This window comes from Vulpes vulpes, chromosome 4, assembly GCF_048418805.1.
Source record: "Vulpes vulpes isolate BD-2025 chromosome 4, VulVul3, whole genome shotgun sequence".
NCBI classification, from domain to species: Eukaryota; Metazoa; Chordata; class Mammalia; order Carnivora; family Canidae; genus Vulpes; species Vulpes vulpes.
The window spans coordinates 145,302,905-145,316,570 of NC_132783.1; the positions used below are offsets into that span (position 1 = coordinate 145,302,905).

General features: G+C 42.4%; 1 protein-coding gene across 1 annotated transcript in view; it reads left to right on the top strand.

The window, feature by feature from the left end:
- MYO10 (myosin X) overlaps positions 1 to 13,666 on the top strand; it is a 194,376-nt gene that overhangs the window by 112,594 nt on the left and 68,116 nt on the right. The window contains exons 10-19 of the mRNA XM_072757215.1: positions 3,101 to 3,230; positions 4,722 to 4,840; positions 5,799 to 5,945; positions 6,133 to 6,233; positions 6,346 to 6,412; positions 6,928 to 7,020; positions 7,433 to 7,501; positions 7,892 to 7,974; positions 10,495 to 10,603; positions 13,225 to 13,305. Of these exons, the coding sequence (XP_072613316.1) occupies positions 3,101 to 3,230; positions 4,722 to 4,840; positions 5,799 to 5,945; positions 6,133 to 6,233; positions 6,346 to 6,412; positions 6,928 to 7,020; positions 7,433 to 7,501; positions 7,892 to 7,974; positions 10,495 to 10,603; positions 13,225 to 13,305 (999 nt within the window). The remainder of the gene's footprint in view (positions 1 to 3,100; positions 3,231 to 4,721; positions 4,841 to 5,798; positions 5,946 to 6,132; positions 6,234 to 6,345; positions 6,413 to 6,927; positions 7,021 to 7,432; positions 7,502 to 7,891; positions 7,975 to 10,494; positions 10,604 to 13,224; positions 13,306 to 13,666) is intronic.

The following is a 13,666-nucleotide window of genomic DNA, read 5'->3' on the forward strand; positions in this document are numbered from 1 at the left end:
CCTATGATGAGCTAAGAATGTTTATAAGTTAATGTTGAATATTAGGCTTATAGGAGGAAGAGGGAAAATACTAACTTTTGCACAGTGTTGGTTCTTTACAGTTATTTCACTGTTTCATTTGGTCCTTACCACTGTTTTAAGTCTTGAGAATAAGAAGTTATTCTCTACTTCCTAACCATCTTCCTTTACTTTTAACTTTTGGAATAAGTGAATTTCAGCAGTTTTTCCATATATTTTTTTTTAATAAGCACTAGACTGTAGTTCTTATTCTTGTGTCCGTTTCTCTTTGCACCTGTAAAATGAGTCTTCTCACCCCTGATTAAATAATTCATGGTGTTTTTATTATTTGTATTCAGATTTATTGAAATGTAATGTATATATAATAAAATGCTATCATTTGAAGTATGCATTTGAATGGATTTTGAATTTATTCACCCATGTACCAGTAAGCACAATCAAAATAAATAAAATTCAAAAACTTCCTTTGGCCCTTCCAAGCCATCCTTCTCCTAGGAAACCACTGATCTGTTTTCAGGCACAAATCAGTAGATTTGTCTTTTCTAGAAGTTCTTGTAAGTGAAATTATACAGAGTGTATTCTCACGTCTAGCTCCCTTACTCATCTACATCATACATGACTCAGTTCATTCCTTTTTCTAATGAGTGGTATTCCATTGAATAGGCAGCAGTTTGTTTATCCACTCACCCATTAGTATCGTAAAAATATTGTCGAAATGTTAAAAGACTTGATGGAACATAATGTTTGTGAGCTTACTAAAACTAACATCGCAGCTATTTCCAGTACTGGAATTTCCAGTACTGTTTATTTCCCAGCCTGGTTTTCTTAATGCAGTTCCTGGCTGGCTCGTTTGGTAGAGCATCCGACTGTTAATCTCCAGGTTGTGAGTTCGAGTCCCACATTGGGTATAGGGGTTACTGTAAAAAAAAAAAAAAGTTACAAAAATTTTTTAAAAATTTACTGACTTTTTTCTTTTATAGCAATCTCTACATCCAGCATGGAGTTTGAACCCATGACCTGGAGATTGCTTCCTTGCATTAGCAACCAAACCAGCCAGGCACTCCACAAAAATATAATTTTAAACTTTTATATAAAGCTATCTCATAAGTCATGTTTCTGTATGATCATAATTTCCTTTAAAAAGTATATACTATTCCAAACTATAGAACTGTTCTAAACTATTGCTATATTCGACTTGTCTGATGATAGGTAGAATTTTTTCTCTCTGAACATGTTGATATAACACTGCAGTGAGTGTATTATAGAACTTTATTTCCTGTTGAGATTTTCCTTAGAATGAATTTCCAGCATTGAAATTATGGAAGATTATATAGGAGATTGCTTTTTTCTTTTTATGTCTTTAGAGACTAATAGCGTTGGCTGGATAAGAAGTTGGTGGAGTTTAGGTTCATTGAGCCTGATTTTGAGTCTTAGCTGTACAACCCCGTGAAAGTTATTTAACGTTTCTGAACATTATACATTTATGTACATATGTGGCCAGCACAATACTGTCATGTCATCTTGTTTTCCAGAAAGATTATATTAATTCATGACACCTATGACCAGTGCATAAATGTCCCAGTTTTACCAACTTCAGGTTTATCATTCATGAGGTTTTTTTTTTTTTTTTTTTTTCTAATTTGGTAGAAACAATCTCATATTTTCTTTGATTTGTACACGTTTGATTTTTAGGAAGGATTTGCATTTGCTACTATAAGAAATGCCTATTTTATTTTTGATGTTCATCTATCTTTTATTATGGCTAAGCAATTGCTCCTTGCTTCTAATTTTTAAATTGTTTTCCTGCCTATTGTTTTTGCCCTTTGTTTCAACTTTGTTTTTTCCTTGTAAAGAAGTTAAACTTTTCATGTTTTAAATCTCCAGTTGTTTCCTTTTACAATTTCTACGGCTTCAGAGTGGCACATGGTTTCCTTCCTAGTCTCCTAACGTGATTGTCATTGTCACAATTATTACATTGTGGTCCACGTGCTCTTGGTGGGTCATTTTAATCAGTGTTGCCAACAATTCTGTCCTTAGTTGGGGGAGAAGGGGGCTTTTTTCCTTGACAAGAATGTGGTTTCTAAATCACAATAGGGTGGCACCTGGGTGGCTCAAGTTGGTTGAAGTGTAAGCATCCAAGTCTTGATCTCGGCTCTGGTCATGATCTCTCAGGGTCCTGGGATCCAGTCTCCTGTCGGGCTCCATGCTAGGCATGGAGTCTGCTTACAATTCTCTTTCCCTCCCCTCCTGACCTCACCCCCCAATCTCTGAAATCAATCAGTCACCATGGAAAATGATCTTAGATGTGATTCAGAAGATCCCTGGCTTCAGTTGTTTAGAGACTTGTATTTGGGAACAAACCTGCTCTCATATAGGTACTTGTTTACTTTTATTTTGCCCTAAACAGCACTTTGGTAACTTCCATTTACTATGGAGAGGACAAAACAAGATCTTTAAAAATTCTTTGAAGAAATTAAAAGTAGAGATGTGATGCATGTTTAGGGAAGACTGATCTAAATCAATTCATAGATTTTATCAGTATCTATTATAAAAGGAATAGCTCCCATCTACAGAGTTCCTCATGGAGAATCCTATTCCTCCCACTTGGGTCCCCACTGCATTTAGCCCTTAAGGAAGGGCCCTGAAATGTGCACTGGAGCAGTCCCATGAGGCCTTCCCCTTCTTCACCAGCTTATGTGCAAGAAAATAAAGGTTTCCGTTATGCTTCAGTATCTACAGAAAGGGCATTTCTTTACCACCATCCTTACTGTGACTCTCTGACCCCGTTCTCTGGGGGCATAACTGGGAGGCTGATATGTAATAAGGCAGATATCTTATTTTATTTCATCAACTGGGTGGTCTCTCCACATTCGACAGTTCTTTCTGAATATCACCTTCTCTTATGTGTGCCTGTGCCGAGTCTTTATCATTTAAAAGCAAGAGGTTGTGAATCTGTTTTTTGTTTTCTGGCCTTTAGAATAATACCTGACAATTTTATTGAGTAATGGGTTTTTCATTTTCTCTAATATGGAAGGAAAACAACAAAACATTAAACATAACTTGTTTTCTTGTTTTCTTTCAGACGGCAATGGAGGTCATGGAGTTCAGCAAGGAAGAAGTCCGGGAGGTCTTGAGGTTGCTTGCTGGTGTCTTACATCTTGGGAACATAGAATTTATCACTGCTGGTGGGGCCCAAGTGTCCTTCAAAACAGGTAAGATGGCTGTCCCCTTCTTCCCTCCTGTGGCTTTGTCCTTGTAAGGAACTTAGACCTAAAATGTTTACTCTCTGGCCTCCTACAGAAAGAGCTTTCTGAGTCCTGTATAGAGAAGTATGGAGCTTTGTATTTGATGGGAACTGTCAGATAAGAAAGGATCCGAGCATATGAGGAGTGATTGCTGATTGGGATGGTGGCTGTGTTCTCATCAACCAGGAAAGAGGAGAATAGACCCAATAAAGAAATATGAGCTACAAGGATTAGATGTAGGGAAATGTTGCAGCAGGGAGTCGTGGTGGCTTTGGTGTCCTTTTCCATAGTTCTTGAGTGGTGACCTGGTGTGCTGGGGATGCCCACTGGTTCCCAAGCACAAATGGTTGGTCCATAGTCCAGCTCTGCCACAGGCCGTTTCCTTGAGGTACTGATGATGCCCTACATGAGTGATTTCATAACTGTAAAGTCCCTCAGTGATGTGTTGTCAAGATTAAATGAATTAATAATGCACATCGCTATGTCAGTTGTCATTTTTCTGGAACGATTTATGTATTTACTTTTGAAACTTTCCTGATGGAAGCAACATGTGAGGGCATGGAGCCTAGGGTTTGGATATGTTAAAGTTTGAAATGGCTGTAGGTGTGAAAGCCAGTGCTGTAGGTCAGTGGTTCTCACATTGGTCCCAGTGCCTCTTAATCATCTTAAGACCGTAGAGAACTCCAAAGAGCTTTTGTTTACGGGAGTCAGGTCTGTTCATGTTACTGCCTTAGGAATGAAAACTGATTTTGGGGTGCTCGGTGGCTCTGTGAGTTAAGCGACTACCTTTGGCTCAGGGCATGATCCCAGAGTCCTGGGATGGAGCCCTGGGTCAGGCTCCCTCCTCAGCAGGGTGTCTGCTTCTCCCTCTCCCTCTGCCTGCTCCTCCTCCTGCTTTGTGCTATCACCTAAATAAAATCTTTAAAATCTTTAAAAAAATTTACTAATTTTGAAATGATTATAAAAAACCCATTGCATGTTTACATAAATATCATATTTTTATTTAAAAGACTGCCCAAATAAAAGAAAATTTGCCAGAAGATTGACAATTGTCTTAAATTTTTGCCAACTTTAAAAATACCTGATGTCAGGGAGGACAGCTGGATTCTCTTATGGGCTTCTGCATTTGGTTTGTTGAGATGCCTCATATCACGTAACCACAGGATAAACTCGTCTGTATCATGATGAGGGGATGAGAGTAAAACAGCAAATAGCATCTTAATGTCATTGGAAATAGTTATGACCTTGCAGAGCTGTGGCGGGGTCTCAGGGACACTCTGCCTCAGAGTCTCAGGACCACACGTGGTCCAAGCATCAGGGTCTCTGCTAATTTTACCTGAGGGTAAGTTTAGGAATGTTTTCTGCTTTAACAAGGCACAGTGTGGAGTAGCTCTGGGTCCCCTGGCCCCTCCCTTCTTGGGTCAGTGTATCTACTATTGCCTTGTTCTTCATTTCCAGCCTTGGGCAGGTCTGCAGAGCTACTTGGGCTGGACTCAGCACAGCTCACTGACGCTCTAACGCAGAGATCCATGTTCCTCAGGGGGGAAGAGATCCTCACTCCTCTCACTGTTCAGCAGGTACGTGCACTTTGCCATCAAAGTTTGTTTTAAAAGACACTCCTGGGGAGGTGCCTGGAGGGCTCAGTCAGGTGTCTCAGTTGGTTAAACATCTGCCTTGGGCTCAGGGCGTGACCCTGGGGTCTGGGATTGAGTCCCACATCCAGTCCCCGCAGGGAGCCTGCTTCTTCCTGTGCCTGTGTCTGTGCCTCTGTGTGTGTGTGTGTGTCTCAGGAATAAATAAATATTTAAAAAAACAACAACAACAAGAGGACGGGTCTGATGGAGATTTCCTGAGTTTGGGGTCCTGACATACTACTTTCTGTTCTTGGAGGATGCATTCATTGTGTGTGTTTCCTCCTCTGTAAGACAGGGATGATTATCCTACCTAATTCATAGGATACTTGTGAGGATGATAAATACATGCCGGTGACCTAAGTACTAAAGAAACATGAGATTTAATAATTTATTGTTATTACTATGTATCTGGACTTAGTTTTGCTCCTGCAACTGCCTTGAGCTAATCCTATGTGCTGGCCAATATCCACCCAATATCCGTTTCTCGATTGGATAAGTAAAAATGCTGACCATGCCACAGAGAGAACTTTTCTGTGTACAAAGTAGATTAAGAGAAGATGATCATGGGAGAACTCAGGCCTTAATTATGGTCTTAAGCCCGATAAAAATCGAAGTTGTATGTGTTGGTTCAGATCCTTTCCTGTAACTCAACATAAACACTTGAGTTTGAGAGCCTGATAGTTAAGGGAGCCTTCAGCGCATCCCACCGTGAAGTGAGTGAGCGAGCTCCAGGATACCCGTTCCTGGGACATCTGGGTTTTCCTAGATGGTCCTGATTAGCTTGATATTGGGTGCACAGGTGTTACTCCTGTTGAGTACGTGGGGGTGGGGGGCAGGGATGGACGTGGCTGCCTGGGTCTGTGGTCAGCGGGACACAGTGGTGGCGTCTCCTCTCCCCCAGGCAGAGGACAGCAGAGACTCCCTGGCCATGGCACTTTATGCACGCTGCTTCGAGTGGGTGATTAAGAAGATCAACAGCAGGATCAAAGGCAAAGATGACTTTAAATCTATTGGCATTCTTGACATCTTTGGATTTGAGAACTTCGAGGTATGCTTCTGAGTAGTGGGGTGCATGAGTTCTTTTCTATCCACTTAACTGGCTCAGCTGAAATCTGTTCAAATAAATGTTGGTATTTTTCTCCACAGATTTTTTTCTTTTCCTTTTCTTCATCTTCATATGTAGTAGGAAGAGCACTAAAGATACTTGTTGAATGGTTCCCCCCTCCCCCCTTTAGGTTAATCACTTCGAGCAGTTCAATATAAACTATGCAAATGAGAAACTTCAGGAATATTTCAACAAACATATTTTTTCTCTGGAGCAACTAGAATATAGCAGGTAAGTGCTCATAGAGTTTCGCCTCTAAATTTTTTTTTTTAATCAGCCACTAAATTAGATAGTTTTAAAGCTCTATTTTATTATAACTCAGCGCTTTTAAATCTTGCTACAGGGAGGGATTGGTGTGGGAAGACATTGACTGGATAGACAATGGTGAATGCTTGGACCTGATTGAGAAGGTAACCTTGCTGATGTATCGTGGCCCTGTCCCGAGGCTGTCCCACTGGGCTGATTCATATTTATGGGAACAAACTAGCTTGTGCAAACATGCACATCAAAGATGTGAATGCGGGGAACACAATGGGCCATTTGCAAACATACATGCAAATGTGCAAAGTTGAATTTAGATACTTGGCTGCTTCAGACTTATTGTTTCATCGGACTCCATATTTTAGAATCAAGTGTGTAAACCGGCTTAGACTTTAGTCAGCCCTCAGAGCTTTGCCAGCATCACTGGTACACTGGCTGCTTGTGGTTTTGTCCACAAAATTGTGGTGGGTTCCGTGTTTCCATGTTTATATGGAGTTTAAATGCATTGGATGTGTTTATGGTGTCATTCTGAATTTAAACCAAGAAATTGCTATGTCTTTCCCTTTGATGCTTACTTGAGGGGGGGGAGGGAGGGAGGAGCTCTGAACTATTTTGAGGCATACGGTCAACTTTTAATTCATTTAACCTCTTTTCTGTCTTTTAGAAACTTGGTCTCCTCGCCCTTATCAATGAAGAAAGCCATTTCCCCCAAGCCACAGACAGCACATTATTGGAGAAGTTGCATAGTCAACACGCTGTACGTCCAAACAGGCCAATTCTTAATGGTGTCTGAGTAGCACATCTGTGGCATCAAATACACCTAAGATCTTTCAGTGCTGATGGCTCCACTGTGCCTCCCATGTGTAACTTTTTTCTCAAACCAGAGTGCTCTCTTCCAGTTGCTAGAACGAAATTGAAATTAGTGAAAGGCATAGACTTGGGGTTGCTCGTCAGAAGGTGCCCAAGTTTAGTTTATGAGTACAGAGTTCAGCTCACTACTGAGGTGACAAGACAAGACCTACTTGGTTTTGATCGAGCGTATCTGCCCTAAACCTCTGATGTGTGGCGGGTTTTGAGATTGTTTTCACTATGTGTTGTGGTGAATTTTCTTGGCAAGTCCGTGCAAATCATTAAGTGAAATTAGGCGTTTGTATTTGTTTCTTTATTAGAATAACCACTTTTACGTGAAGCCCAGAGTTGCGGTCAACAATTTTGGAGTGAAACACTATGCTGGAGAGGTAACTTCCTAATTAAGATCCTTCCTGGGTGCCCGGGGAGCTCAGTGGTGGAGCGTCTGCCTTCGGCTCAGGGGATGACCCCGGGGTCCTGGGATCGAGTCCCACATCGGACTCCCTGCAGGGAGCCTGCTTCTCCCTCTGCCTATGTCTGTGCCTCTCTCTCTGTGTCTCTCATGAATAAATAAATAAAATCTTTAGAAAAAAATTCCTACTGCTATTTCCCATGTGGTATTTAGAAAAATAGTAATTTCAGAAACCATCCATAAATGTATCAAAATGACACCTTTTCACGGGTCTGGCTTTTAAAGGAGATGCTTATGACTAGAACCTATTCTTTTGATCAATTGTACCATTTATCATTTGTCTTTGTTTTTGTTTTTTAAAAACCAGGTGCAATATGATGTCCGGGGCATCTTGGAGAAGAACAGAGATACCTTCAGAGATGATCTTCTCAACTTGTTAAGAGAAAGCCGGTATGTCAATCTCCTCTCCAAGATGTCATCAGCAAGCAAAGTGTCATTTGTGCAAATGCTTTTAATTTACAAACATAGAAGAAAATAATACTTTTCATGGGCAATATTTCATTAATAAAATGACCAAACTATGGAAAGTAATAAGAGTAGCAGTGACTACCATTTAATGTGGTGCCATAAGAACAGCGTATCCGTGCGTCACGTACAACTTAGCCTGATGCGCAGATGGAGAGATTAATTTTTGGGGCAGTGACAAGCCTTGGCCAAGGACTCACAGCTAGTTTGGATTCACTCTGCCTGGCTCCAGAACCCAAGATCTTAACCAGGATGACCTCCTTTCTTCACAACAAGCTTAGAGCTCTGTGTTAGACTGGTTTCAGCCTTGTGTGTGTAGGATGCGTATGTCTCTAAAGTATGTCAGAAAAAATGAACAGGTGTCAGTTCAGCTAAGATTACAACCTTACATGTTAGTTCATCCATTCGTGAATCATAAATTCACACGGTTAGCTTGGTAGTTGGTCGGTGCCGCTGTTTGCGGGACAGCCCTATTATAAGGTGGGAGACTGAGTGTGAGAGAAAGGGAGGGAATAGCCCTTGGGGTAGAGCTTTCTATCCATACTTGTTTCAGAACCACTGTGAATCTGTAACAGAAACAAATGTTTATTATCCAGGGAAGGAAAGTAGCACAATGATGAAAAACCCTAAGATTTTTAGGAATGTAAGTGTCTGGTGACCACCTGGTCACACAGCTCTGAATCAGGGTGAAGGAAGCCCACCTACACATCAGCTTAGGACCTTAGAACTGGAAGATATTTAGATTTGTTTTGACTTTTCCTGTGTGGAGATTCCCTATTTACAGCACTGTCAGCTGTTTTTATCTTTAGATGAGTTTTCAGATCTTAAAAATAGGGACATTCAGGGGCAACAGGCTGACTCAGTAGAGCATGTGACTCCTGATCTCGGGGTCCTGAGTTCAAGTCCTATGTTGAGGGTAGAGCTTACTTTAAAAAAAAAAAAGTTCAGAAAATGATAATGGTGATGCTTTAAAAATACCATAGCATGCTCTCTATCAGCAAGTCCTTGGTGGTTAGATTTTAAAGGGTAACATTTGCAAATGACCTTTATGTTACATGGACGCCTCTTGCAGTGAAGAGAGGACAGGTATGGAGGTCAGCAAGGTGGTAACCTCTGTCATAACATGGGGTGATTTTGTGACTGGAGTGGAGAAGTTTCTGTTTCGGTCTGGGTTTCTGTCTGCAAAAATGTGAGGGGCCTGGGCTGTCGCTTGCTCTGCTCTTTCACCTTTGACATCTGTGACATGTTGATGGAACCAGAGTTTTTCTCCAAAGCGCTCAAAGCACAGTTAGAGAACTTCAGAGGGTGAGCCCGAAACAGCAACGTACAAGGGAAATGGAGGAGGGATGGGGACAGCGAGCGGTAGTGGGGCACCTTGATGGTGCAGCCTCTGGAGGGGCCAATGCCCAGAACTTGTCCCCTCCCTGCCTCACCTGCTCTGGGGGCGGAGGAGCCAGCTGCCCCCTACTTCCCAGCCCATGCCTGTAGCATCTTCCATGCAAGAAACACAGGAAGTTATTGAGAAGCTTTTTACTTTTTATTAGTAGTGGCAATTTTTAAAAAAGATTTTATGTATTTGACAGAAGGCACAAGCAGGAAGAGCAGGAGAGGGAGAAGCAGGCTCCCCCTGAGCAGGGAGCCTGATGTGGGGCTCCACCCTAGGACCCCAGGGTCATGACCTGAGCCCAAGGCAGACGCTTAACTGACTGAGCCTCCCAGGTGCCCCCGTAATCGCAGTTTTTTTTTTAAGATTTCATTTATTCATTCATGACAGACACACACAGAGAGAGGCAGAGACAGACAAAGGGAGAAGCAGGCTCCATGCAGGGAGCCTGATGTGGGACTTGATCCCGGGTCTCCAGGATCACACCCTGGGCTGAAGGTGGCCCTAAACCACTGGGCCACTGGGGCTGCCCTGTAATCACAATTTTATAGAACTTTTTAGTAATAACATAAATTCTAAAATTTGAGAAATGAGGCTAAGTCCAGCATCTACCCAAGTCACGTAGCTCAGAAGGGATGGAGGCAAGATGAAGCCTAGTGTGCTCTACTGCAGAGGAGCCCCTTTCCCTGTTAACTGGTTGGATCTTTGAGACACTGTGAGGTGTGCAGAATACCTCCGTCCTTCAGGCAAACATCAAGGCTGCAGGAGCGTAGGTGCACTCTGCAAACACTGTGCTCCCAAGGGGCACGTCACCCCAGGGTACACTCACCCCAAGCCACTTCCCTTCTGCGAGACTCTAGTGCTCAGAAGGTGACCACAGCTTGCTTTTCAGTGCCTAAAGCTCCTTGGCCATGGTGGTTCTGAAATCTTCGGAAGGCGTCTTTGCTCCTCCTGGACTCAGGGTGTTACCTTCAGTGGAAAATGCTTTCTAATTACAGTAATCCGGCGCCTGGTAATTGGGTGTGCGCCCCTCACGGCCCTCCTGCTCTCTGCTCACACAGATTCGACTTCATCTATGACCTGTTTGAACACGTTTCAAGCCGCAATAACCAGGATACCTTGAAATGTGGCAGCAAACATCGACGGCCCACAGTCAGCTCACAGTTCAAGGTTAGTCTGGCTGGCTCTCATGAATCCACGGTTGCTGTGACTTTAGGAATTGAAAACAGGAACTGGGGGTATGTGAGGTCCATGAAGGTGTTTATTTTTTTCTCTTTTATGTTACCAGGCAGTGCTTTTAAAATACACTTTTTCTGGGTCAGATGAAAATGTGTAGAATTTTTTTTTTTTTTTTTGGTCTTGTTAAAAATAAATAGCTACTTATCTAAGTCGAAGGACTTGTGGGCCATTTGGGATCACTTTGATGTGTATGGAGAGGCCTGTATGAATAGAAGTATATCTCTTCTCATGTTTGGATTTTTGTGTCTTTCCCAGGTATGTTTACAGTATCATAACTGGGAATAATGACTGAATAAGTGCCTATTTAAATAAGAACAGAGTCACTTACCTTGTCCAGATACCTAGAATTCAGGGTAAATCAGGACCCTTTTTATTTGCATTTTAAATATGTAATCGTTTTAGAATAGAGGTGGAGCACACAAAGACCATTTTCTGAACCTAATTGTTTTACCCCAAAGTAACAACTGCTAATAGGAAGAGAACTAGAAGCATGTCACTCATAGACATTTATTAATCTGCCTCCAAGGGGTCTCTGATTTAGTTATTCAGAGCAGGATGCATCTGGCAGGGTGGTGAGGGCCGTCGGTTGTACAGCGTAGCTGGAGATGCACTGGGTTCGCACCAGCACTGCTGACAGTGCTGGATTGTGCGACGGGAAGGACAGGTTTGACCCAGAGAGGCTGTAATAAAAATCGCTGCCACTTACTGTGTACTTATTCTGTGCCAGGCATTGGGCTAATCGCTTCACGTACGCTGTTTTGTTCCTTTCTCCCGGAATCTTAGAAGTGCTTATTATGCCCATTATACAGGCGAGGAAACTAAAGTTTAGAGAGATGAAGACTCACTCCTTCAATCCCTCTGAGGACTGAAGCTAGGACTTGAACTGAGCCTGTCTGACTCTAAAGCCTAGACACGGAGTCTTCCAGTTGTTACATTACCTTTTTCTAGGACGGCGGTACCTGGAATTGCCCCGGAAGATTTTGTGGATGCTTGAGGATTAAATTGCACTAAGAATCAAGGGAATGGCAGAGAGTGGGCAGGCCTTCCAGGTCGAGAGACCAGGCAGGAGAAGGAGTCCTGAGACAGGAATGTTGGGCCCTGTGCCTGGACAGCTGTGGCCAGGGGGCCCGCTGACGGGAGGCCTCGTATGGAGTTAGGCTGGTACCACGATACGTGAAGGGCCTTGCAGACCAGGCCATTCTGTCATCGCTGAGAAGTCCCCAGGCTTCCAACGCACAGAAGGAACTCATCAGTGCTGTGCTGTAGGCAACCTGGTCCTATGGTGGTTTACAGGAGACTTACAGACACATCAGCTGCAACACGAGAACTTTATTTACATTCCGATTTCCAAGAACAGACCATTTTTTTAATAAAGAGATTTATGTATTAGAGAGAGAGAGAGATTGTGCTCACAGGATGGGGCAGAGGGGAGGGAGGGGGTCCTGCTGAGCGCGGACCCTGTGATCATGACCTGATCCCAAACTGAGAGTTGGACCCTTAGCCCACTGAGCCACCCAGGTGCCCCAAAGAGCACACCACTTGAAAAATGATGAAATTTGAGACACTTTATTTAATTCGAAATCTGAGACGGTTGCTTCTTTTAATATTGGGATTAAGGAATTCCTGTTTAAGCTTTTTGGGGTGATGCTGTGGTGGTGGTCCACACGTCTGAAAGTATAGAGCCTTTAATAACAGACTGAAATCTTGAGGGAGGAACTAATATGCTGTCTGGGATTTGCTTTCCTACGAGGGATGGGTGTAGTATGTACACAGACGGGGATGGGATAAAATGAGATTAGGGATGAGCCCAAGCTGGTGATGAGTGCTCCTCATACGCTCCGTCTGCCTGGGGAGATGTTACAAATTCTTCACAACCACCACGACAGCAAATCTTAAAAAATTAAAAAAAAAAACAACAACAGTATTATAGAAGATTGATCTGCCTGGTGAGGTGAGGGTGAGAGACTGGGCAATACGTTCCATCAAAATGACGGAAATAATGAATTAGAAAAAACTCGCAAGGGGGAGAGTGCAGGTTTTGTGTATGTAACATCAAAATAACCTTGGTTTGTTCTTTTGCTGGTTAACACATGTTTTTTTTTAATGACCCTATTTCAAGGAAGTGACAAATGAGCTTCCCATTCTGTGAAATGATTTCAGTGACTACAAATTGTTATGTCTTGGCTTTATTTTATATTAGAACGATGATAGTAAAGATTAAAAAGTCTTACTACTCCTGTAGATTTATATTGGTCTTTTTTTTTTTTTTTTTTTTTTTTTAATTTATTTATGATAGTCACAGAGAGAGAGAGAGGCAGACATAGGCAGAGGGAGAAGCAGGCTCCATGCACCGGGAGCCTGATATGGGATTCGATCCCCGGTCTCCAGGATCGCGCCCTGGGCCAAAGGCAGGCGCCAAACCGCTGCGCCACCCAGGGATCCCTATATTGGTCTTTATTCCTGTTTCTGATCAGTGCCTAGAATGCTGAGAAATTTAAAGAAGGACACATGGTAAGAGACTAAATCAACATATACTTTTTCCTTTCTAACAGGACTCACTGCATTCCTTAATGGCCACGCTAAGCTCCTCTAATCCTTTCTTTGTTCGCTGTATCAAGCCAAACACGAAGAAGGTAAGATTTGCAGCAGTGCCAGACTGAGGCTGGGTCTTTAGGGATACCACCTCCTGAGGCACTTTCTCTAAAGTCCTTTCATCATAGAGGGTTCGAAGTATATAAGACATTATTATAACCTAACATTAAATGAAAAAAAATTGCCATTGTCTCTTGGGCCTATTTGTCTGCTTCTGAATGATGCCATTCAGCTTTAGAGAAATCTAGTTTAAGAGGAAGTGCTATGGTTTTTTGTTTTTGTTTTTGTTTTTGTTTTTAAGGATTTGGTTTGAAGTTCTTGGGCAGGCTTCTATTATGGAAGACATACTTGGTGTATGTTTTGTGGTTGACTTCTTTCTTCATTTTGTTAAACACGACAGAG